Raw genomic sequence first — 23,479 nt, forward strand, 5'->3', positions numbered from 1 at the left:
ATGCAAAACTGAAATTTTTACTCAGGTAAAATTCAATGTTATTCAGCTGTAAAATTTACCAAAATAATTCACTTTGGTTGATCAACAAAGAATATACTAAGGTCTTCACACAAACCACAATATTGCATGGGCAGTAGCCTACGGAATTTTCAAGAACTTGCAGATTTAACGGAAACAATTAATTGGTGCAAACAATGCTACAATATCTTTCTTAACTTACAAAGTAATAACAAGAGAGAGCTTCGAAAACAATACTCAAACAAAATTGAACACGCGTATAAACATAAATAATTAATTATGGAATGGCAAACTAACAACAGGCCAACAATTTCGGATATATAAAGATACAAAATATATAGTAATAAGTAGTATCTTGATAAACTCGTTTGATTTGATTGTCAACGTTTCTTTTGACTGACGAAAGACATGCTACGGGTTCGAGTGAGGCGGCTGCGTTCAAAGTCGTCACCAATTGATCGAAGTTGCTGGAATTAGAAATTATTTTGAAGTAATTACACAATAAAATCTACTTGCGTTTAATGAACTGTTTGATTGGAAACTGAACTAACCTGACCAACATCTTGGACTTCTTGGACTTCAACTTTCATCTCTACTCTCTGCTCAGTAAATGAAAACCTTCGATTGACTCCAACAACAAAAAAAACAAATGTGGTTCATTAATATTAATTTACTTCCAATTCTGTCTGATAATAATAATAATGACATGTTTGTCCTTATTTACTAGACAATACACATGGACTGCACATAATCATATTCAAAATGCAAGATAAACGTATAACTTACTTCCATGTAGAATGTCAGAGTGTGAACTGAGACGTCGCAAACATCGGCTCCATATGTTGAGATCTTGGGGTGGCAGAGAGGGTGAGGTTAAGGACAAAAAGTCTTCTCGATCACTGCCAGAAGAAGATGTGTTACTTCCTCGGCCTAAAATATGCAAACCAATAATAACCATTTAGGGTTCAAGAAAGGCACAATACAACCCATAGAAATAATAGTAAAAACTTACGACTGTCGCTCCGTAAAGAAATGCCATCAATGGAATCAATGTCAAATTCGAATGACTCAGGAAACTGGAAGTGCATTTTAACATCTGTTGGCGTTTGAGTAGCGACGCTGCAAGATGGGCTGATAGGAAGACTTGACCCTGGAAAGGAAATTGTCAGTCAATAAAGAACTACTCATGATTGCACGTTCTGATAAATAGCGATAACATTTTAAAAACCCTACTTGACGTACGTCTTAGCGGTATAAGTTGAGCCAGGTTGAGGGCGTCAGGAGCCGAACGACTCAACATAATAGGATTCAAAGACGCTCGCCTCCGAGCAATGGTTTGGGTGATGGGCAGATTCTCCGTTCTTGGCACAGTTTCGAACACAGCGTCTTGCATGGTGCATGGTAGATTGTCAACGCAAAATTAATAACAAATGGTCGTAAACGCTGTAAAATGTAAAGAAAGAACTGGAGAGAGAACAAGAGTATCGTACGAGTTCAGGAGCACAACTGTAAGGATAATAACAAAAACAGGACCAGACATTACATTCTGTGATAATATCTTTTAGCTGATTAAACTACACTTGACCACTGCTCATGAGGACTACTCCTCAATTGCCTTGAAAATGACCTCTTTAGGCATAATTTTATGAACTATTACATACGGGCTTGACATGTCTGGTGGCTACGAAATTGAACTGTAGCAAACCACGTTGGACATAGACTCCTACCAAAAAGGTAGGCGTGTATACCTGTAAACCCGTCCGCGTGATTTTCGTTGCTTTTCAAAGGCATGTTAAATTTGGACCATAATTTCATTATGGAACGTATGGGCTAAAGATTCTGAGAATTGGAGCAATGTCCTTTAATTATATTTTAATACCTCAGTAACGAATACCACGTAGAAGACCACCTTAAGTCCAGTCCTTAAGACCAGTTTAGTAAATGGAAATGAGGGCAATAAACTACAAATCCAAATAAAATAGTTTATGGATTCTATGCTACATTAGTTTGCATATCAATCAGAGCCAGAATCATGACAAAAAGTTCTACAATATGCAAACCCTAGGCATTTTTCATATCACAAAATGAAACTGCAGACAACGCTAATTTAATATACGTATGCCCTGTTCGACCCTGGCACCTGGTGTCATTGTCCGCAAAATTTAATTAAAATTTAAGATCTAGTAAAGTATTTTTGCTTTGGACAGGAAGCATCATCTTACATTTATAAATCGTTTGCTAATATAAACCACCGAAACGGACAAAATCCGAAAAATTGATGGGCGAGGGTTGATAGATGCTCCTTAAGTGTTCAGTTTCTAATACATTGCGCTATTTTATAATTAAGGAAATTATCCACATGAAAATTTACAAAAAAATGTACTCACGCTTGGATGAACTCTTCCTCTTGGTCTAATTTCCACTGGAAATTGTAGGTTGTTGTTGGGGACCCTTGATGACCAGATGAGGTGAGGATCAAGGACGCAGTGAGGTGTTTTTTTTTCTTGTAAATAATAAACACAAAGTCCCTCAAATGATGAGCCAGACAACAACAACCACCTGCTCAACGTTTTCAACGTTCACTTGCTGCTGTTGGACGACGGGGCAAGAAAGAATTCTCAAGAGGCGGTTGCGGATTCTTCACACATTTTCACTTTGTTGGCTGATCGGGAATAATTTTCTATTTTGGATTCGATTCTCAAACTCTTCTGGTAAGCTTCTTGCTTTTAACGGAGCAACTATGTTAGTAATTGCTATTTGTAAGTAATGATTTCCTAAGTCAAATGCATGTGGTTGGTAATTAGCGTATGCGTGTATGTTTGATTAAAAATCTCATTTAAATCATGAATTTTCTTGATATAAGATTGGCCTGAGAATTGAGATGACAAGTCACCCTCACGAACCGGCCCAGCTTCGAGTGGTCATCCCTTTTCCGAGCAAGGAGCAGGCACTTATCGCGCATAACTCACTTCGGGTCGATCGTGAGCCGAAACGTAGTCAAGTGCAGAAAACACTTTTTGTAGAGAAACATTGTCTTATTGTGTAAGTGAAGCAGATTTTAATGTAATTTACTTTTGTATAATTTTGAGATATATATATGACACAATGTATGCTATAGATTATTCTCTTTCCATTTTCTAGAGAATTGGTTGGTCCGGACGCGAGGAGTTTACGACTTTCGTCAAATACGTTCTTTGATCATTTAACCCTTGTTCAAAAGACAATAGACAAGTTTTCGCTCGACAAGTTTGGCAGTAGTGAACCCAGAACCGAAGATTTTGACGGAATCGAAGCAAAGAAGCCCTGTCTAAATTAAACTATTCGAAGTATTCGGACTGATAGGATCACGACACAAAAGGAATTAATTATATTATACAAAGCAAAATCCAATATTCTATTACCATTTATCACCAACCGAGTTATGGTATCTAATCATAGCTGATTAATAGAATCCATATGTTGTACAGATATTTTACTACTAATTTAATGTAGATATGGTCGAGGAGGAAGAGCAACACACACCAGGGCCGCAACAAGCACGCGGAATATATGGATTTGCACTATTTATTATGATGAACCTATGCACTTTTTTCTACTTTATCTGGATGCTACTGCCCACCCACATTATTGAACAATTGCCTTACGAACCCCCACAGCAGTATTGGGGGTTGGCTGTGCCTATTTTTCTTTGCACTTGTCTTTTCTTATTTGCATTCTGTATATATCCAGCCATGCATGGTCTCCAAGATGGAAAATTAGATCACTCTTCCGCTATTACAGACTGCCACTCACTTCCAAGAAATTATTTCGAAGAACAAAGGGCTACAGCGAGGGCCAAAGCTCAGCTTGCAATGCAACAAAGAAATGTTCAACTCGGTTTGAATGATCAGCTATCGCTTTCAATGTCACTTAAAACTGAACACCTAAAGCTGGACACTGGATTTGAAAACAAGCGTCACACATGGGCCACGAAACCTATTTCAAAACAACATGTACGTCCGGCAGGATTCAGTGCGGATTTTTGCAAACCTGTGTCACCTGTCTTCGACATGGATTTGGAGGATGTATGCAAACTATTATATTTTACGAACAGTAACAACGATCAGTAATACGTAAGCTAGAGGTAGTAGTAGGTAGCTTATATATAACAGTATGTTTATAAAGCCAACCATGTACTGTCTTAAATTAATTTGTCGTTGAATACAAACCAATAATAAGTCCAAGTCAAGACAATAACAGTTTATATACTCGTAAATTTATTTACACAACGATACTGATGACCTGCTGGTCAGATGGCTTAATATTTAAATCTAAATCTTACTATATTGACTTTACAATTTGGGTGCACAGTAAATCGACGGTTTTTAATGAATAAATTTCGGAAACATTCACAGTGGGCCTCGTTCCATCATTTTAGGAACCTCTTCAGGGGTTCGTACCCAATATCCTTGTCTTGGTGGACAAGAATAATCCCACTTATGATAGAACGATCCTCCATATTTCTTAAAGGGCTTGTGTCCTGGAAACTGGTCAAACATTGCAGCATCTTTCATCATGAATCCAGCCAAACCCAAAGCGAATCCCATTAGTACGCCAGTAAGTACAGATTTTGCTATAATCCATCCATCATTTATTAATTTTGTAAGTTTTAAAATTAATTTTTAGAAAATTATTTGACCATATCGTAATTTCTTACCACATTTCCCGACGACAGCACCAGCAGCCGCACCTCCATACCAATGATTCCATTGGTCCGTCTTCCCACGCACATTACCACTTATGTGGACAGCGGTCGTATAAGCCAACCCTGCTCCTATGGCAGGAACACAATAGAACTTTACCCGACCAAAGGCACTCGCCAAGCCAGGTTCCTAAAATAAACAACCATAGGGTGATGAAATTACTCTCATCACTAGAATATTTTATCAATTCAAATAAATTGCAAATCATAAATAAAAATTAAAAGAACAAAAAAGGCACTCACAACTCTTGGGAGTACACTGATGTCGAATGCAGCGAAAGATGCAGAAATGAAGGTGGTGTATCTGGACAGTACGTAGGTCTTGTACAAGTAATTTTCATTGTCCTTACCGTCCCATACGGATCGGATATTAGGCCAACTGAGGTCGCCGTAACGTCTCGTGGTGGGACCACTGTTCGAAAAATACGACATTTTCGTCTCCACTTGACAGTGACCCCTACAACTACACCAACCTGAGAAAAGCAAACAATAATTAATTAAAAATTTCTCTTGTACCAAACCAATCCAATTCTCAAAATAACATTTTCATTTCACAATTACCAACAAAATATAATTATTATACACATACAAAATAAATAATTTATTATTCCTCAAGAATCACAATTTATAATGTTTCTGTTTGTTCTTACTTTTTGCACCCCAATATTATCAATTGAAGCTTAAAATTATTTTTCGAAACTCGAAATGTGAAATGTCCAAGAAAACTCTGGATTCGCGCGGTAGTGTAAAATTTGTGAATCACAGGATTGAGAAAGCGGGTAGGCTGGTCAAGTGAAATTACTCCTCCTCGACTTGGCTAAAACGAACTTCTTCCTGTTTGCCAAATGCTATTCACATAAAACAAATTAGTACTTTGCTTGTGAGCTGTGTTAGCTAACTAGTCAACAATAAATGTGAGGAGCTTTGCAATTCGGAGGGTGACTGGCTGGCCATAGCTGGTAATTTTGGACGGTGTTTAATAAACACTGTTTATTGCTACGTCAGGTAAGTCAGATTTAATCATCACATTCATTTAATCATTCACTTAATTTCGGATGTATCATGAGTCATAATTGAACAATTAAAAATTTGTAAATATTTATTTTACACATGATTTTTTCAGGGTTGAGATTCAAGTATTATCACTGTCACTGCGTCGACATGCCTCAAAAACGCAAAATCTCGGATCTATTCCCCACAAGCTGGTCATTCTTCATTTTCGTCCTATACATGTTACTATTTATTAATCAAGGTGACATATATATTTGGAAGTGCCTCATGTTATGAATGATTGATAGAGTTGATCATAATTTGTAGGAATCCTGGTGACCGCGTCTCAGAATACAAATCATCAAGGCTACTCTTACAACACAATAATTGCCGTACTGCTCACAGAAGTCATTAAATTATGGGTCAGCGCAGGAATTTTCATACAAAGGTATGTATACTTTAGTTAGACTGTTGCATTGTCTATCGTTTTGGCGTTTTGCCTTGCAGCAGAACTTTACCTCATAGCGTGTCACTAATCTAGTGTTATGATGAGTTTTTTACATCGATCTTATTTATCGATTTTTCGTTTCGATTTCTCTCAATATTGGTTATGCTTCTTCTTGTTTTTCTAAATTTCCTTGTTCCCATTTTGTTATACATGAATAAGTAGTTAGTTATCAAATTCTAAATAACAAAAGAATTTCCTTATCCACTATCTTTCTTGTCTTTTTCTAGTGTTCATAGAACAAATAAGAATAACCACTTGATACTTGATGATGATATCCCTGCCAGGAAGAACAACGCTTCTCGCTCAACAGCTTATCTAAAAGATCTCAATATTAATAACTACTGCTCCTCCACTAGTGAAACCATGCAATCTCAGTCTTATTTAAACTGCATACATTCCACTCTCAGAAAAATAGCTCATATATTCTGCTACAGACACAAATGTAAATCATGCACACAGTTTTTTTTATCCTGCTGTAAACTTTTTAGGAACTCTGTTGCTGTATTTGTTGGCGAGTTACGACAGAATTCTAAAGGTAAAAGTTGAGACTAATTGGAAAACATATGAGGCATTATTATCCGTCATCGTCATAAATATGATTGATTATCAATTTGATTATTTTGCAGTGCTATTCCTCTATTTTATCCCAGCCGGACTCTACTGTTTATACAACAATTTGGCTTTTATGAATCTAGTCAATTTTGATCCAACCACCTACTTTTTATTGCTTCAGTTTCGAGTGGTAGTCACTGGAATAGTATTTCAGGTTTGTCCATACGTACAAGTAATTTCGAAGGATTAGCAATTGGAAATATCTCATGCCACAGTTAACAACTTTACTATGTGTTGTAGATGTTGTTCCAGAAACGACTGAGCAAGTACCAGTGGATTAGTTTAATTTTCCTCACAATAGGATGCATGATCAAGGAACTGAAACTTGGATGGCTGCTACTAGACCCAGATTCCTTAGTTGTAGAAAACCTGCAAAAGTCTGTGGGTAATGAAAAGATTAGCGAAATAAGTGGTGGTGCTACGGTTGCTTCTGCTGCTGATAAGGTACAAAAACTTGGGTTTCTGGATAATCCTATGGGAGTCGTTTTGATCTTGTTGCAAGTGAGTTTTGTTATCCTCAAGCGAAATATAAAGAGAAAACGCCCAGCCTAATTATGTGCCAATTATGTAAATATCTTATATGTATCTGTAGGTTTTATGTTCATCTTTTGCCGGAGTCTACAATGAATTTCTTCTCAAACGACCAACATCTGCAAGTCAAAAGCAACTTCCGATTCTGATTCAAAATGTGTGTCTCTACATCGACTCAATCATTTGTAACTTGGGTCTCTTGGTCTTTCGAAACAACCTGTCAGTTCTAACGGATTTTTCAGCCATGAAAACAATCCTCACTACGCCTATCACACTTGCAGTGGTACTAAATAACGCTGCAATAGGAATAGTTACCAGCTTCTTTCTAGCTCAGCTAAACTCTATTTTGAAAACGTTCGCCAGCGCCTTAGAACTTATGTTTACCGCTATCCTGTGTTGGTTGATATTTGACATTCCTATCCACTTAAATACTGCCGTGGCTATTTTTATTGTCACGCTTGCCATATGGCTGTACTCAAAGGAACCGGTACACAATCCAGCAACAACCTCCAACCATGGTCATGCAAGCAAGAAAGAAGAGGACGATATGCAAAAAATGCTTAATGAAGAGATGGAGGTCTGATTGACGAGTGGGTGGGTGCTTCATGTGCCATGTTGTATTACTTGTTATTAAATTATTTTAATTGTAAAATTCAGTGATAGACAATTTTTACGCCATGTAACAATAGTCACAATCAAACTATAAAACAATGTTACCTTTTTACCACTAGTGAGGCTAATGAGGGTTACCTAGAGAATTGATCTTCTGATGACTTGCACTACTTATATATCAACTTACACTACACTACGATATGAATTTGTGGGCCAACTAGATGCAAATTGTGTTTAGTATTTTTATAGCTTGTTAGAAAATTAGTCTTGTTTTTCGTACCCAAGCTTACATAATAACTATCAAATATTATTTATAAAATCTGTGATACGATTTTCTACTCTTGGCCGCCCTAGTAAATATTCCTGTATTGTTTTTTTACACGAAAATTCCCGTAATCTACATACTTGGATATTGTTATTTATCAAGCGCTGAATATCTATGCAGACTTAGTTGTTCAGCTATGATGTTATCTTGTATTTTTTTATAAATTTGAGAGTTTTAGTAGCTGTTACATATTGACGTTGTCATCAATTTGAAATTGTGATTACAGAAAGGTCATAATATTTTCAATAATAAATATCGGTTTTTATTTGGTAATTTAATAAACACATTAAATCATTACTCATCATAATAGTGATTCCCCATATGTTTTTGCATCTTGTTCCGATTGAAAAGCCGGATTTCCCACAGGGTTTTCTAAAAGCACTGTACCTTTGCTCCCTTTTGCGGAAATATTTAAAAATCTGTATCGTGAGAAATTTAGAATGATCATTAGAACCGGACATCACAATATATCTAAAACTATAAACTTCATATCATATATATTCGTTTAGTTTATGTTTCGTACTTTACAATCGGTCCGTTGTTCTGACCAACCTTCTTTGTTGGGCATTTGTTATCTTCAAGTTTACAAATGTAAAGTGTTTTCCTATTCAGCTTGTCAGCTTGCAAATTTGTGATGGTTGCCCCATTCTCATCACATAAACGAAAGGATCGCCCATGCAAACTGAATAAATTTTCAACCTGGGGAGAAATTAATTGTATAATTGAAAATACTAGTCAAATCTGACTGAAAATATAATTTATGTACTTCTGTTTTCAATTGGTCTGTTTTTAAATTGGATTTTCCAACAGGGTTTTCCAAAAGTATAACACCCTTTCTTCCAAGTTGTGTGTTGCTTGATTTCATTCCCTCATCAAGTACCAAGTTGACGTACTTACAGAATGGATCTTCAGTTGGACCTTTTCCAGAAGAACCATTTAGAATTTCCGAAGACACCGTTGTAGCAGATTCTCCATCCTTAAATATTGCTACCGACAATTTACTCTCTTTGATCTAGACAAGGGTAAAGTTAAAAGATTACAAAAATAACACTGGTACACACATTTGAAATAGTTTGAAGCATGACTTGCCTGGAAATCCTCTTGAATGAGGAACTGAACATTTTTTGCGCACGAAGATAATGGCAGAACCGTTGCTTTCACTGCATTTTGAATGTATTCTGTGTACTCCTTGACGATGCGAACAAGTGTTTTGTCTTCACTGAGATAAACGGTGACTTTGTCCGTGGGAACGAGACGAGCCTTCTTTCGAAGTTTTTGAATGCGATTAATAATTTCTCTGGCCACTCCCTCATCTTGCATACTTTGATCCGCTTTGGTGTTCAAAATAACCAAAACCGGACCATCGCACGCAGCTTCAAGATCTTTCGAATTGCCTGCTCCCACGTCGTAAGTGACAAAAAGCTCATCAAGTTCAATCCACTTTCCACAAATTTCAACTCCTTTCTTCTCCAAACACGTTTCAATTTCAGTATCACTTAATGACTAGAAAGAGGAAATTGTAGTAATAAATTAATATTATTTTCACCCATCTTGTAGTTACTAGTTGTATCAGTGAGTGATAACAATAATATGATGAAAATCAAAATACCTTGATGACATTAGCAATGTTTTTAAACTCTACTTTGTATTTCAAGCCTAGACGTTGATGATTTGGTTGCGCTTTTAAATGAACGTCATAAGCAGCCTTATTTGAACTCAGCGTTAAGGTACGCACGTTCAACTCTTCTAAAATATAATTCTGTAGTCCTTTGACTTGGCCCAGAAATTCCTCGCTAGCGTGTACAACAATGACTTCAGGCAGTGGAAACTATTCGTTTTAGAAATATAGAAACACATAAATTGAATTATTAATTAATAAAAATACCATCGACTAGAAATTATGTTAAATCTGGCCGAAAAGTACAAACCTTAATTGGCAAAGCACGACGATCTCTAGCCAAACGACCCAATTCAATGACTTTTTGCATTCCTTCAACAGCACTTTCAACCTCTTTATCAATTAGTCCTTCTCTGTAAAAAAAATATTGACTAATTTAAAATAGGCAATGTTTTATGAAATTTAAATTGAGTACATACTGCACTTCAGGATTCATCAAATAGTGGATGCTCTCATCAAATTCCACATTGTCAGACTTTTTAACAGCCTTCTTTAAATTTTGATATATGTGTTCAGTGATAAATGGTGTGAATGGAGCCATCAGTCTGGTCAGCGTGAACAAAACCATAAAAAATACTTCTAAAGCCTTGTAACAATCCTTAGTGTCGGTTTCTCCCTACAAAATAAATAAATAGTAAATAAATAAGTAGTAAGTACACTAATTCGAATATTTATCACAACTGTTATCATGTATGTTTCGTAAAAATCAATTTCCGTTAGAAATACTGCCACAGAAATATAATTCGGATTTTAACGAGTTAATTTTGTCCATCGCGAAACTGATAAACTACGGTTTGGCATATCAGCATTATAAATGGACCCATAAGTTTTTTATTTAAAATATACAATTCTACATTTTCTTACCCTCAGACGTCTCCGGTTCAGCCGGACATACCAGTTTGTGAGCTGGTCAATAAATTTTACAAGCACGGGAACCACGGTGTACAATCGGTAGGCAGCCATTTCTTGCTTAAACCAAGAGATGAGGGATTGTGTGGCTGACAGAATCCATCTATCCATGACATTCCACTCCGTCTTATCGCTACCAGAAGAGCCTTCCATTATTGGAGAAAATTTCAGTTCAACTCCATCCTCTTTGGTAACTCGAATCATATTTTGAACAAAGAACCGGTATGCATTGTACCTGCGGGCAAACGAACTATGAGTCAACAAATAAATTTAAACACGTCTTTTGACGAGTGAACAAACATGTCATACAAGTTGAATAACACATAAGATAGTTTGTTTCATGAGAAATCCATTTCTGTCAGTTTCGCAGAACCACACAGAAATGTAATTTAGATTTCAACACGAGTTAATTTTGTCCACTGCGAAACTGATAAACTCTTGGAGTCAGTAAATCAGCATTAAAATGGACCCGACGATAAAAAAAATATAAAAATGCACACTCAATGTATAATATAGTAGTATCTTGGTTATTTACATACCATGGCAAAAATACATCTTTAAGCAAGTCTCTGACTCCCTCTTCCTTGAACCTTAAATTTTCAGCTCGTACAACGGGTGAGTTGATTAAATACAAACGAAGGGCATCTGCTCCATATTTGTTTACAATTTCCATTGGATCTGGATAATTCTTTTTCCTTTTGGACATTTTCTGTCCATCAGATGCGAGAACTAAGCCGTTGCAGACTAAATTTTTGAAAGGAGCTTTGCCAAATATAAGGGAGGAGATGACAATGAGCGTGTAAAACCATCCTCTGGTTTGATCGACTCCCTCTGCGATGAAATCTGCAGGGAAAGATTCCTCGAAAGCGTCTGTAAAAATTTTTATTTATTTAATTAATTTTTACCTCTGATCCATTAGTAATTATATAAATAGCTACAATTAATTCGCATTAATACCTTCATTTTCAAAAGGATAATGAACTTGTGCATATGGCATGGAACCAGACTCGAACCAACAATCAAAGACTTCAGGGATTCGGCGCAAAGGTGGATTTCCAGGGATTTTTGAAGGGATGGTAATTTCGTCAACGCTAAATACATATGTGTTACAAGGAAAACATTAAGTAGTTCAGATTAAATTATATTATATTCGATTAATTACAATTCTCTATGCAAGTCGGCTGGCGACTCAATTCCTGAATGCAATTTCAATTCCTCTCTGGATCCAATACAAACCATTTCTTCAAAATCTTCAGATGCCCAGATTGGAATTGGCGTTCTAATTTTAAAAAAACAAATAGTTGCATGTGAAATAAGGAAAATATATAGAACGAAGTGCTCATGCAGGAAACCAATCTATGTTTTCTCTGCTTGGAAATATCGTCTAAATATCTAACGTATCTCTTACCCCCAATATCTGCTTCGGCTTACAGCCCAATCTCGTGCTTCTCGCAACCAGTTCCCAAAACGTTTTTCCTTAACAAAATCAGGAACCCTGAAAAATTTGAAAGGATTTATTTTTCATGATACTGTTCATTACGCTTTAATTGAGACATGAAATGGGATTAATGATTATTTAAACTTACCAGTATGTTTCTGCACAACTCTTCAAAAGTGCTGAACGATATTCCTCTACTCGGATAAACCAAGAGGGAACGGATCGGTAGATGAGAGGCGTGTCTGATCTCCAACAAAATGGATAACTGTGTTTGATGGTACTGGCGTTTACTAGTCGTCCTTTGTTCTTCAAATGTGTTATAATGTTCTTGTCAGCGTCCTTCAAACAATTATTTGCTTGTGTTACACAAACTTAACAATAGATATTATTTATTATAATCCTTCAACGAACCTTAACGTATTGTCCTTCAAAATCTTTCACAGGTAATATAAATCGACCCTTGGCATCAATAGGACAAATTGGTTTTTGGTCTTCTGAGACAATTCCAGCAGCTTTGCACACTCTGTACAAAGTAACAAAAGTATGATGTTTATATATTGTCGCTTGCATATAATGAGTAAAAATATGAAAGGCATTATGCTAACCTGAAATCGTCCGCTCCAAAATAAGGTGCTTGATGAACAATTCCAACCCCAGAGTCTTGTGTGACATATCCGTCCGTCAGAACTCGGAAAGCTCCCTTTTCTTTATACTAAAGTATTATAAAAATAATATTGATTATGAGGACCACAGCCAGGTATGAGCAAGTTTGCAAATACAATCTACGAACCTCGATATAGTAGTCAAAGAGAGGCTCGTACTCTTCTCCCTTCAATGTCGACCCTGGAAATTTTGAAATCAGCTTGTAGTCATCAGGCTTCTTGAATAAAGCCTCAAGTCTGGCCTCCATTAAAATGTATTGTTTTGATGTTGATATTTCTGAAATAGACGGAAGAACAATATAATACGTGCATAATGTGTAGTTCTTTAACAGAATATCAAAATTTGCTCTCACCTTCCACGTGCACATAATCATAGTCAGGATGGACACACAAAGCCACGTTACTTGGCAAGGTCCAAGGCGTTGTCGTCCATGCAAGCAAGGACACGCCAGGTTTGCTCTTCATCGGGAAATTTACGATTACTGTAAAATAATAAGCGTACTAAAATATGCTTATAAATTACGTGATTAGATAAACACTTGTAGGGTTTTACATTGTCAACTTGTCATGACATTTTGACATGTCATAAATGTCATAAATGTCAGACATTTATTTTTATTGACAATTATGACATTTATGAAAATTCGTCAAATTCGAAATTGTCAACTTTTCTGTCAACTTGACATTGACAATTATGACATTTTAATTTTCGTATCTCATTTTCTCCAAATAAAAATCATCGTAGGCTTTATATTTTGTTTCTCAGCTACACATCTTTCCTCTCGTATAATTTTTTACTACGAACGACACTGAGCATATTATATTGACGACTTTCGCTCTTAAAATTACAACTTATTCTGTTTGTCTCTGATCATCAGCTTTATTTAGAGCATGTATTTGGAATAGTTGGCCCATTCCAGACATGTTGCTTCCAATTATATTGACCTGAAGTCTGTCTTTTCCGATAACATAAAATGTTTTTCGTTAAACATGAGAGCAATATGAAGCTTGGACCACTGGTAGTCTACAGAGTTTAGTAAGGTCATATATTCATTCACTCAATACATAATACTCTTTGAATTATTAGACTATTTGAATTGCAGTGAGAGAAAGAAGAGTTTAATAGCTGCTACCAAGATCAGGTCATGGGGCATATTGAGATTGACATTTATGACAAATGTCATAAATGTCCGTCATATTTGTCATAAATGTCATACATTTCGATGCTTTGACATTTATGACAAAAAATTGACAAATTGACATGTCATGACATTTATGACATGACATGACATTTATTCCGTTGACACTGACAATGTAAAACCCTAATTGCATGTGCTACTATTACTAACCGGCAGGATCCACGACTTCTTTATAATTTTGCTGCACTTCAAAATTTGAGAGAGGAGTACAGCACGCAGTTGAGTACGGCATTACCAGATATCCTCTATACACTAGGCCTCGATTCCAAAGTTCTTTAAAAATAAACCACACAGATTCCATGAATGTTGGATACAGCGTCTTGTAGTCATTTTTGAAATCTGCAAGCATAAAATAAAAATATAAAAACGTGCACTCTAATTCAAAACTTCAGTCGCCTCTCAATTGCATTGCATACCAATCCATCGTCCGAGTCGAGTAATCACTGTTTCCCATTCTCCAGAGTATTTCATTACAATTTTTCTGCATTCATCGTTATATGCCTTGATTCCCATCTTTGCCACATCTTCTGGACCCGTAATTCCAAGCATTTTATCAATCTGCAGAAAAATAAAACAAATTATCTAATCTATGCATGAATGTACTTGTAATAAACTGATGTTGATGTTTTTCTATTGTACTCACCTCATATTCTATTGGTAGGCCGTGACAATCCCAGCCAAATCTTCGTTCGACATGGAATCCACTTTGATACGCAAATCTTGTCACAACATCTTTGATAGTCCCGGCCAATATGTGACCGTAATGAGGAAGTCCTGTCGCAAATGGAGGTCCATCATAAAACGAATACCGAGGCCTCCCTTTGGATTGTTTCAAACAAGATTGAAATGCATCCACTTTCTTCCAAAATGCCAAAATATTCTCCTCTGCTAGTGGAAAATTTATAGATTCTGAAACTTGTTCCAGATGCTCGTTCGGTGCCATTTTGAATGTTTCAGTCAATATAATTAAGTTGCATTCACTCGAGTCCGCAATCGTGTGGAACTGTGCAAACACAAGAATAAATGATTAAACAATTTGTCGTCGTCAGCACAAGTCAAACTGAACAGGTTGTAAATGATTATTTATTTTACTGCAGAGCAACTAATCCTTTCTGATAACGTAAGAAGTATCAAACCTATTATAGGTTCATTCCACGCCTGCTCAAATTGAAATCAAATGCTTTTATTACCTGACGTAGTAGGAATTTGGGACTATCTATATCAAAAAACGTCGCCGACTGAAATAATTGCCCACTGTTGGAAATCCAAACGGAATTGGTAAATTTGCAACAATCCGGCACAATTGCCTCAGAAAGTGACCGACAAACAAACAATACGTTGCTGCCTCATGGAAAGTGAGTGCGGTGTTGATTTCCAATTCCCACATCACCACTACGTCTCCCCTTCCCCGTCATTATACAGTCACTCTCACTCATGCACTTCATGACGATTGCATCAATAATTGTGCAAAATTATGAAATTTGTCAAATTCATGAGTAAATGTGGAGGTTGAGAGTTGCAAGAAACTTGAGATAAGTCGAGATAAGCTTTTATGTAGAGAAAAGTCAAGGAAAGGAGAGTGGGAACTTGAGACTGTCTCAATCTCCCCATTCTAATGTTGTGCTATCGTGGTCAAGGTGATCATCAAAATGCTATGCTGACACTGACTGAGGATAAACGACTGCCTTCGTTTCTGGATTTGCTAAATGACACCATTTAAGTCATCAGTCTTTTGCCGTCATAATTAAAAATGGGAAAAATGACATTCTTTGGGGGTGCGGTATTTGGAGGTGTGTGCAGTCTGACTCTCTTGCTCCTTGTTTTCTGTAGCCGCTCTCCCGTGGCTGGAGAAGTTGGAGACGACCTTTCCATCAAGTTTGAAGAGCCGTCACGATGTAATTTGTCCCTCAACGAGACTTTTTCATGGAGCTCACTTGGATGCGTCAAGTGCCAATGGGAAGCGGAGAATAGTCCGGATTGTAAGTTACACATAAAAGTTTTATTCCATTCAAGGTTGGCTTATTCATTATAAAAACAGTGCTGAATGAATACGCGAATATTGGCAGACTGTCAATGTCCGTCGGGAACTGTGTGGCAACGGACGGCCAAGAGATGCACCAAATGTCCAGATAACGAAATGCTATATGATGCGAAACACTGCCTCGAGTGTGGTACTGCAAATCCCTTCAGTCTAACTCTGGGAGGGTGTAGCCCATGCCCTGCTGGACATATAGAAGGTTAATTAATTAATTACCACGTCTTAAATAATAATTATAAATGGTTGTTAAATGTGTATGTATCTTCATATAGTCGCCTACAGTCCAGATGGGTCCCCACTGCGGAGATTAGAATGTACGAAGTGCGGGGTGGGGTTTCATCCTTCGACGTCTCAAAGACGATGCGTCCCCTGCCACCCCTCTTTCGCCTCTGGGGAGAATGAAAATGGTACGTGTCGTTGTTCAGAAGTGTCTCACAGCGAGTTCGGCGGAGTATGCTTTACACAACAGGAGCTAGATGATCCATTGTTTGATGCGAAATCGGCCTACAAAATAGAATATGACGGGTTCAAAGTGGAGTCACTCTTATTTCGGGAGAATCTCGCGAAGGCTTTCTATCTTTGCAAGGCAAGGAGAAGTACAACTTTAAGAATAAAATTGCTTAGCTTTTCAATTTCAATAGCATCTCATTTGATTCGATACTGGGAGCTACATAAATGTGCATGCCCTTCAATTAAGCTATGCGTAAATATATGCAAACTGTAACGTATGCAAAAGGGGTAGAAAAACTTATGTTCATCTACTTTTTCTAATGTTGTCAAAATGTTCCTTTTTATGATTTCCATGTCTTTATTTATGTTTTTCAGGGGCAACGAAACCAAACGGCGTGTCAAATGTTGGGAAATATGTGCACGCTGAACCTTCACACTTACGGCGAAGACTGGACGGCATGTCGCCTGTATCGCATTGTTGGTCGGCTGACCCCTCTGCCGAACCACATACCAAAAATTTATTACAGTGAGGTTGAAGCACCATCTGTCCTAATTCGATCGTCCACAATTCCACATACGCATGACATGCGCTATGACCAGTCTTCGTCCGATGTCAACATCACCCTCTCCAAGTTCTCTTTCAAGGGTCAGTTCCTGGGACTTGCTGCAATCGACGATGTGATACCTTGTCGAGAACCAAAAAAGGTGCTGCAAATCGGGAGAAAGTTTGGGACCAATTTTAAAGCAAAATGTGAAATGAATCTGAAAGATATCTGGGACCAGTTTAATGGAAATACAATTTTCTTGGACCCCTACGTGAGCTATGAGGAAGTCAAAGGAAAGAACAAGCAAATTCAATTGTATCCTGTTCCTATCAAGACTCTGAATTTTAAGCGCAATGGAATTAAAGTTAACACGGTACATTATAGAGTTACCTGCCTTACAAATGCAAAGAGATTCATGTGTACTTGGATTGTAGACATTTATAAGATGTATAATGTGCTTTACTTTACACTTTAATTCAATTTGTAGATGGATGATCAATACCAATGGCAGTTTGTGAGAAGGTTCTTCATTATTGATACCGTTGGATCTGTGGAACCTTCAAGTGGCGGAGACCCAAGCACAGAGACCAAAATTCCGAAAAATATTCGCTATTTAAAAAGTATTCACATAAGGTATGTACATGTACATTGCTCAAAGTTACAACAATTACAATAAACGTGTGTAACTTGTAGTAAGTTAAGTACTCAGCGTAAATATATGTGATTATATGGACTTCTTGTTTCAGTGTTCAATTGCAAAATAGCAAAGATGCTGGAAAAATATACGTCCCTCTGCTCACAATGGGATACGCGGACGCCACGCAGGAAGAGTTCATCCGTAACGATGTCATCACTTTTGATTATTCTGTTAATTACTTTATGGACATGTCTCGTTCCATTGAGGATGTCAAGGTAGGGCTTTAGTGTTATTATAATTTATCTTTTTTTTGGGGGGGGGAGAGGAAGCTGTTAAACGTTTCAATTGCTTTTCAGATTTCTATCGGCGTCCTGAGTGCATTAGCTGTTTTATGGAGTGCTATCCAAGCCTGGAGTTGGAACAGGAGGAACGGGCAACTAGAAATTGACCTCACGACAATTTCCAATTTGCTAATAACTGCATGCGGAAATTTGGCTGATATTTTCTTTATCGTGTGTTTTGCAACAACAACATTCTGGTTTGTCTTCTTCAAAGAACAAGTTGCAGGTTATTATAAACTATTTCAAGAATTCTGATAAGGATGAACTAATTCTTGCATTTGAATGCAGTCCACGTATTGCTTCCGGATATGTATCAGGAGAGATTGGTCAGGGACTTGATAATATCTGCATTTGCATTAAAGGTTAAAAGCTAGAAAATAGACTTTTACTGTTCGGGTGGCTTTGGTCTGACATTTGACATTCTACCTAAACTAGATTGTGGCGATCATAGAATTGATTAGAAAACAGTCCAACATTGACATTTTCTTTGTGGATTGGGAGCGTCCCAAAGTGACGAGCACTGTTCAACCGAAACCAATGGAGAGTGAGAATAAGCCGGATAAGCTTGGCACTGGTTTAAATAGCGACGAGAGTGTCAGCATTTGGAGAACGTACTTCATCGCCAATGAATGGAACGAAATTCAGACGACTCGTAAAGTGCATATGGCGACCCAAATCATTGCAACAATCTTCTTTCTGGAGGTAACGAATATATTTATTGTAGAAAAACGATGATATTGTTCACTTTTGTGGGGACATGGTATATACTTATTTTAATATGTGCGTAGGTTCTTGGGTTCAAATTTTGGGGACTTCATTGGCCAAATGACTCTGTGAAACCAGACGTTGACGTTCAAAAATATGTGCCATTCAGTACATCAGCAAGGTTTGTTGTGGGCACCGTAGTCTTTGGTTTAATTGGGATTCTCCAGTGTTTGTATCGGATTGGGTTTTACGAACGGTATATCAAAAATGAAATTCAGGATTTTGTCGACCTCTGCACTATGGGAAACATTAGGTTGGTTAACCGAGAGTCGCAAGGTTTTAAATAAAATTGTAAAATCTATTTATATTAATATGCGTATTTATATTAATATGCGTATTTATATTAATATGCGTATTTCTCCGACAGTGTCTTCATACTGGCTGCGAGACAACACGGTTACTACATTCATGGGAGGTACATAGTTAACGGATCAGTGGAATTAAAATGAACAAATGCTAATTTCAGCTTATTCATGTAAACTTGTCATTTATTTGTTTGATAGATCTGTTCACGGGTTTGCAGACACTGGTAAAGAAAATTTATTAATGACCACACCAGTAACATGTATACATTGTTTTTAATTTCTTTTGTGTGTACTTGTCAGATATGCAGACAATGATTGAACAACTCAGCAGGGAGGAGGAAGACTTGTGCGGTCGGAGGGGGCTACTGCCTCAAACCGATCAACAAACATTTCTCATATCTGTTCCTGGAGTATTCCGATCAGTTTACAGCCAAGTTTTGCAACCACTCTATGCGGTAATTCCATACTTATTACATCAATTCCTATACATGAATGTGTAACAATTTAAGAATAAATTCGTTTTGGCTCCAGAGCTCATCTGCATCGTCCACACTGTTCACCAAGAACCGACAACTGGGTGGGTCAAAGACTGCCACGTCGGTGGGGGGTGGAGTAGGAGTCAAGCCTTCGTCCAACATGCTCAACCTTAGCATCCATGCCTACAATTCGATGAACCGATTTCTCACGGCTTTTTTGGAACACGCTCTGTCCGACCTAGATTACGACATCAAGTAATACTCAAACATTTTAATGTATATAGAATAAGATAAGTAAGTCTTCTAAGTACAAATTGATTTTTTTATTATTTTAACAGTAACAAGACGTTTTTCGAGGGACTTTTGGACATGGAGTTTAACGAAGTTGGGAGTGACAGAGCCGTTTTTTACACAGGTATTTTTTAACTATAATCTGTTGGCGAAAATTATTCTACTCATTTACATAGCAGGAGTTAATTTATATGTAAAAATATATAAATGTAAATGCATTTTATGTCATAGATGATGGGCATTCTTTCGACTCGGTACTGTTCTACGGTCACGAAAGAACTCTATTTCTCGGTATGAGCATTCATTTGACTAAAGAACATTTTTGCATGTTCATATATTTCATAGTAAACCTTTTAAATGTTAACAGGGGAACTGTACACCTTCATTTTTGTGGACATTATTTCACACAATTTCGTACTGGCTGGTGTTGTCGTGTTCTTGGTTGATTTGGTAAGATTTATTTACTTACTTTTTTATGTATTTAGTACATCGAAAGCATTTATTAAGTTATTTAATTATACTATTTTTATATAGATGCTCAAAGCTATTCGAAACTTCATGGGAAAGCGAAACCTTGCGAGAAAAACTTTAATTGATAGCCGTTTCTTAATTTAATGCCAAACTCCTTGTTGCAAAATATACTTATGATAAGAATTTAAGAGTAAAGATTAAGTTTGTAACTTGAATACTGAACGTTTATTCTTCGGACTTGAGAAATTAGACACATGAAGATAGCAAATATAATATAGAATTTTAGGGTATATGCCATATGTCGTTGCGAACCAACATCGTAGGTCAAATAGAACATCAAACTTGTAAAATGGGCAATATAAAATTTAATTATTTACATATCTACTTATCAGCTACGTCTGCTTAACTTTTTGAATAGTTGCTGAACACATTTTCCGCATATATGTAGCACAGAAACGAATAAGTACTTTAATTGCGGTCATCACTAAGAATATAAGTGCAACTAAAAATGCACCCGTGTCAAAAGAATAAAATTGCAAAATGTTGAGATCTCTGGCTCCGGATCGAAGAAACTGTCCAGTTCCACCATGTCGAAGAACGTAGTCCACCCAGTAGAGGAAAACCTCGTCCGGAGATTGTGCCCGATCCCGAAAAAGCTTCGAATGCTCTTTCATGCGCTGGCGAATGCTGCAAGTGAACATGTTTATAATGCATAAAGTAAGTAACTAAAATATAACTAATAATAAATAGCTGCGAGATAAAAGAGATTGGTTAGCACGACACCTGCGTACAGTTACCTTGAGTTGTGTTCGCCAATGACCTCTGAAATGGCTGTCGTAAGTGTATGATTGGTGACATCCTTAAAACTCAATGCAATCCCAGAACCGAAGTCTGTAATTCGTCTCATATTCAGCTTCTGGTCCATCCCCAGCGGAACTGCCAGGATGGGCACTGCATGATACACGGCTTCCATTACACTTAGCATCCCACCATGACTAATAAACAGTTTGACGTTTGAATGAGCTGCGTCACAAAATTGCAAAAGGTTATGCATATTTAACTTTAAAAGAACAAAGCTATACTGCGCGAGGAAATACTTCAGAGTGTTCCTTTAAATTTTAATGCGTACCTAAAATATCCTGTTGCGGGACATTCTTTAAAAACATGACATTTTTCAAGGTGTTGAGCTTACGAGCCAAATGTTCTGGATACGTGTTCAAGTCTTTGCCTAATCTCCAAATAATACGCTGCTCCAAGCTGGCAATTGCTGCTATCATAGCATCAGAAAATGATTCCTGGATTTCTTCCCACTTTATCATGGATCCAAAGGCCAATAGAATTACTCCATTCTCAGATTCCGATATAAATCTGTCCAGACTCTAAAATGGGACAGACCCATATTTAAAATTGTTATTTCCACGCGCATGTTTACCTACACAATCAAATTGTAATTATTTCTCACATGTGGGAGCTCTCTCCCTTCTCTGCAATGAATTCCACCAATTTCTATGAAATCTGGTAAAACTGGTCTGGGTGGTAAAATAGAAAAGTGACTATTTGAAATTATCAGGCTCGCGTTTCGCATAATTTCAGAAACTCGTGGCAAATGCCTTCCGAACTGATCGTAGTAGACAGATTCGAACGTCGGCATCATAATCCATGGCACGAAAAATTTCCCACCCAACGTTTTGCCCAGATTTTGTAAGCGTTCTGTAAAAGTCATCCTATCCGAGAAGGAAGTGACCGTCACTGGTGCTATTGAAAAAGGCATGAAATTTCCTGTGGGCTCTGTCACGTATGAAGGTGGTAGCGTTGATGCTGCGCAAAAATTCATATTAGCCACTAAAAATTTAGAAAATAATGCATATGCATATTGGGTTGTTCTTACTAAAGACTATAAATGGCGTTTCCATCAAGTGCAGAGAGCCGAAAAGACACTCGTGTATAAACCCGTTGACAATGATCAAATCATACTGTCCTCGTGCCATGAGCTTTACAAAGTCAGGATTTGCATACATTTGACGACAGAATTGGGCGACATGGACAAAAGGAAAAGGTGCATTTTCGGCGGATGGAAAACTTTCCATGAATTCTTTCACGGTAAATTGTCTAAACATTCGCACGTTTTCAAACTCGTTGTCGAATTTTCGTTCTGAGTTTGTGACATAGGTGAGCTGGTAGTCTTCCGGGTGGGTGCTGGCCAATATTTCCAAGATCGCTTCGAACAAAATGTTGTGACTTGGGACGGCGAATGGCGAGAGTAAAAGGATTTTGCTCTCCTTTTTGACAAACTTGTGACACTGAGCGACACCAATTTGAAGAAGTATCTGTAAGGCGACGACGAAGTAAGTGCTAAAAACTTTCATGATGAGTGTTTAAAGGGCAAATAACTTGGTATGGAGGAATAAATAAAATGATGACCATCCAATCATCAACTAACATTAAACACAGAGTGACAGTGGACAAAAACTCCTGTGAGAGAGGGAAGAAAGATACCTAAATAAGTACAAGCGTGTGGTTTGTTGCAAAGTCAAGAGAAGGTGAAATACAAAGTGCAAGCAATGGATCACTAAATTATTTGCAAAAATGCCAACCACAAGATAGTAAATAAATGCATATCTATCATGCACTCTAAAACCTGCAATCTTCATATATACATTGCATGCAAAGACCGTTGTTACACGTACGAGTTGCTCTGCATACACAGTTTCGCTAAACAAAGTTGTAATCAATATTATGCATAATGCAATCCCACCATTCTCAAAATTGAGTTGCAAATTCGTCAAGTTTGACTGACTATGATATGGACACATTAAACTTAAATGTACAAATGTGGAATCGGAGCATAAGTGCAGATGAGATAAGTCCACAAATACACAAAATTACGTTATATGATTACGATGGGAATTTATAGGTTATCGAACTCCATATTTATTG

General features: G+C 37.2%; 6 protein-coding genes and 1 long non-coding RNA gene across 15 annotated transcripts; 3 read left to right on the top strand and 4 right to left on the bottom strand.

Annotated features, from left to right (window-relative positions):
- Positions 1-14: 14 nt before the first annotated feature.
- LOC110844571 lies at positions 15-2,554 on the bottom strand. 7 transcript variants are annotated; one of them, XM_022090802.2, is made up of 6 exons: positions 2,406-2,554; positions 1,252-1,461; positions 1,031-1,168; positions 805-948; positions 570-655; positions 15-485 (listed from the first exon to the last, which is right to left on the bottom strand). In XM_022090802.2, the coding sequence occupies exons 2-6, from the start codon at positions 1,409-1,411 to the stop codon at positions 399-401; spliced, it is 615 nt and encodes a 204-aa protein (XP_021946494.1). In that variant the 5' UTR covers positions 1,412-1,461; positions 2,406-2,554; the 3' UTR covers positions 15-398. The 7 variants fall into 7 exon arrangements, with proteins under 7 accessions (XP_021946494.1, XP_021946495.1, XP_021946492.1 ...); XM_022090803.2 differs by having other exon boundaries at positions 570-652; positions 1,252-1,524; positions 2,406-2,550; XM_022090800.2 differs by having other exon boundaries at positions 1,252-1,524; positions 2,406-2,550.
- Positions 2,555-2,581: 27 nt separating this feature from the next.
- LOC110844574 lies at positions 2,582-3,428 on the top strand. Its single transcript, XR_002547441.2, has 3 exons — positions 2,582-2,729; positions 2,882-3,060; positions 3,160-3,428. It is a non-coding gene; the product is annotated as an uncharacterized LOC110844574 (long non-coding RNA).
- Positions 3,429-4,251: 823 nt separating this feature from the next.
- On the bottom strand, positions 4,252-5,544 carry LOC110844573. The gene is made up of 4 exons (XM_022090807.2): positions 5,410-5,544; positions 5,003-5,232; positions 4,715-4,889; positions 4,252-4,630 (listed from the first exon to the last, which is right to left on the bottom strand). The coding sequence occupies exons 2-4, from the start codon at positions 5,189-5,191 to the stop codon at positions 4,407-4,409; spliced, it is 588 nt and encodes a 195-aa protein (XP_021946499.1). The 5' UTR covers positions 5,192-5,232; positions 5,410-5,544; the 3' UTR covers positions 4,252-4,406.
- Positions 5,545-5,601: 57 nt separating this feature from the next.
- Positions 5,602-8,610, top strand: LOC110844570 (UDP-galactose transporter senju). Its single transcript, XM_022090799.2, has 7 exons — positions 5,602-5,764; positions 5,883-6,011; positions 6,077-6,197; positions 6,746-6,792; positions 6,884-7,023; positions 7,110-7,370; positions 7,462-8,610. The coding sequence occupies exons 2-7, from the start codon at positions 5,921-5,923 to the stop codon at positions 7,981-7,983; spliced, it is 1,182 nt and encodes a 393-aa protein (XP_021946491.1). The 5' UTR covers positions 5,602-5,764; positions 5,883-5,920; the 3' UTR covers positions 7,984-8,610.
- Positions 8,577-15,559, bottom strand: LOC110844569 (isoleucine--tRNA ligase, cytoplasmic). The gene is made up of 21 exons (XM_022090798.2): positions 15,414-15,559; positions 14,867-15,226; positions 14,640-14,781; positions 14,374-14,562; positions 13,378-13,506; positions 13,153-13,301; positions 12,968-13,074; positions 12,774-12,885; positions 12,511-12,701; positions 12,333-12,419; positions 12,087-12,203; positions 11,882-12,015; positions 11,464-11,794; positions 10,880-11,159; positions 10,435-10,631; positions 10,266-10,368; positions 9,947-10,165; positions 9,427-9,840; positions 9,104-9,349; positions 8,861-9,036; positions 8,577-8,756 (listed from the first exon to the last, which is right to left on the bottom strand). The coding sequence occupies exons 2-21, from the start codon at positions 15,164-15,166 to the stop codon at positions 8,639-8,641; spliced, it is 3,741 nt and encodes a 1,246-aa protein (XP_021946490.1). The 5' UTR covers positions 15,167-15,226; positions 15,414-15,559; the 3' UTR covers positions 8,577-8,638.
- Positions 15,560-15,706: 147 nt separating this feature from the next.
- Positions 15,707-20,759, top strand: LOC110843545 (meckelin). The gene is made up of 18 exons (XM_035847210.1): positions 15,707-16,202; positions 16,290-16,460; positions 16,534-16,847; positions 17,087-17,629; positions 17,744-17,889; positions 18,003-18,168; positions 18,250-18,460; positions 18,523-18,596; positions 18,670-18,936; positions 19,023-19,252; positions 19,367-19,414; positions 19,503-19,528; positions 19,605-19,759; positions 19,836-20,035; positions 20,119-20,195; positions 20,303-20,362; positions 20,439-20,521; positions 20,606-20,759. Exons 1-18 carry the CDS (start codon positions 15,974-15,976, stop codon positions 20,684-20,686), a joined length of 3,081 nt encoding a protein of 1,026 aa, XP_035703103.1. The 5' UTR covers positions 15,707-15,973; the 3' UTR covers positions 20,687-20,759.
- Positions 20,745-23,066, bottom strand: LOC110844391 (2-hydroxyacylsphingosine 1-beta-galactosyltransferase). 3 transcript variants are annotated; one of them, XM_022090583.2, is made up of 5 exons: positions 22,431-23,060; positions 22,005-22,360; positions 21,735-21,921; positions 21,340-21,565; positions 20,745-21,229 (listed from the first exon to the last, which is right to left on the bottom strand). In XM_022090583.2, the coding sequence occupies exons 1-5, from the start codon at positions 22,906-22,908 to the stop codon at positions 20,935-20,937; spliced, it is 1,542 nt and encodes a 513-aa protein (XP_021946275.1). In that variant the 5' UTR covers positions 22,909-23,060; the 3' UTR covers positions 20,745-20,934. The 3 variants fall into 3 exon arrangements, with proteins under 3 accessions (XP_021946275.1, XP_021946274.1, XP_035703104.1); XM_022090582.2 differs by having other exon boundaries at positions 21,672-21,921; positions 22,431-23,056; XM_035847211.1 differs by having other exon boundaries at positions 21,090-21,229; positions 21,326-21,565; positions 21,672-21,921; positions 22,431-23,066.
- Positions 23,067-23,479: the final 413 nt, after the last annotated feature.

The sequence above is a fragment of the Folsomia candida genome, unplaced genomic scaffold (genome assembly GCF_002217175.1).
Source record: "Folsomia candida strain VU population unplaced genomic scaffold, ASM221717v1 Fcan01_Sc002, whole genome shotgun sequence".
Classification (NCBI taxonomy): Eukaryota; Metazoa; Arthropoda; class Collembola; order Entomobryomorpha; family Isotomidae; genus Folsomia; species Folsomia candida.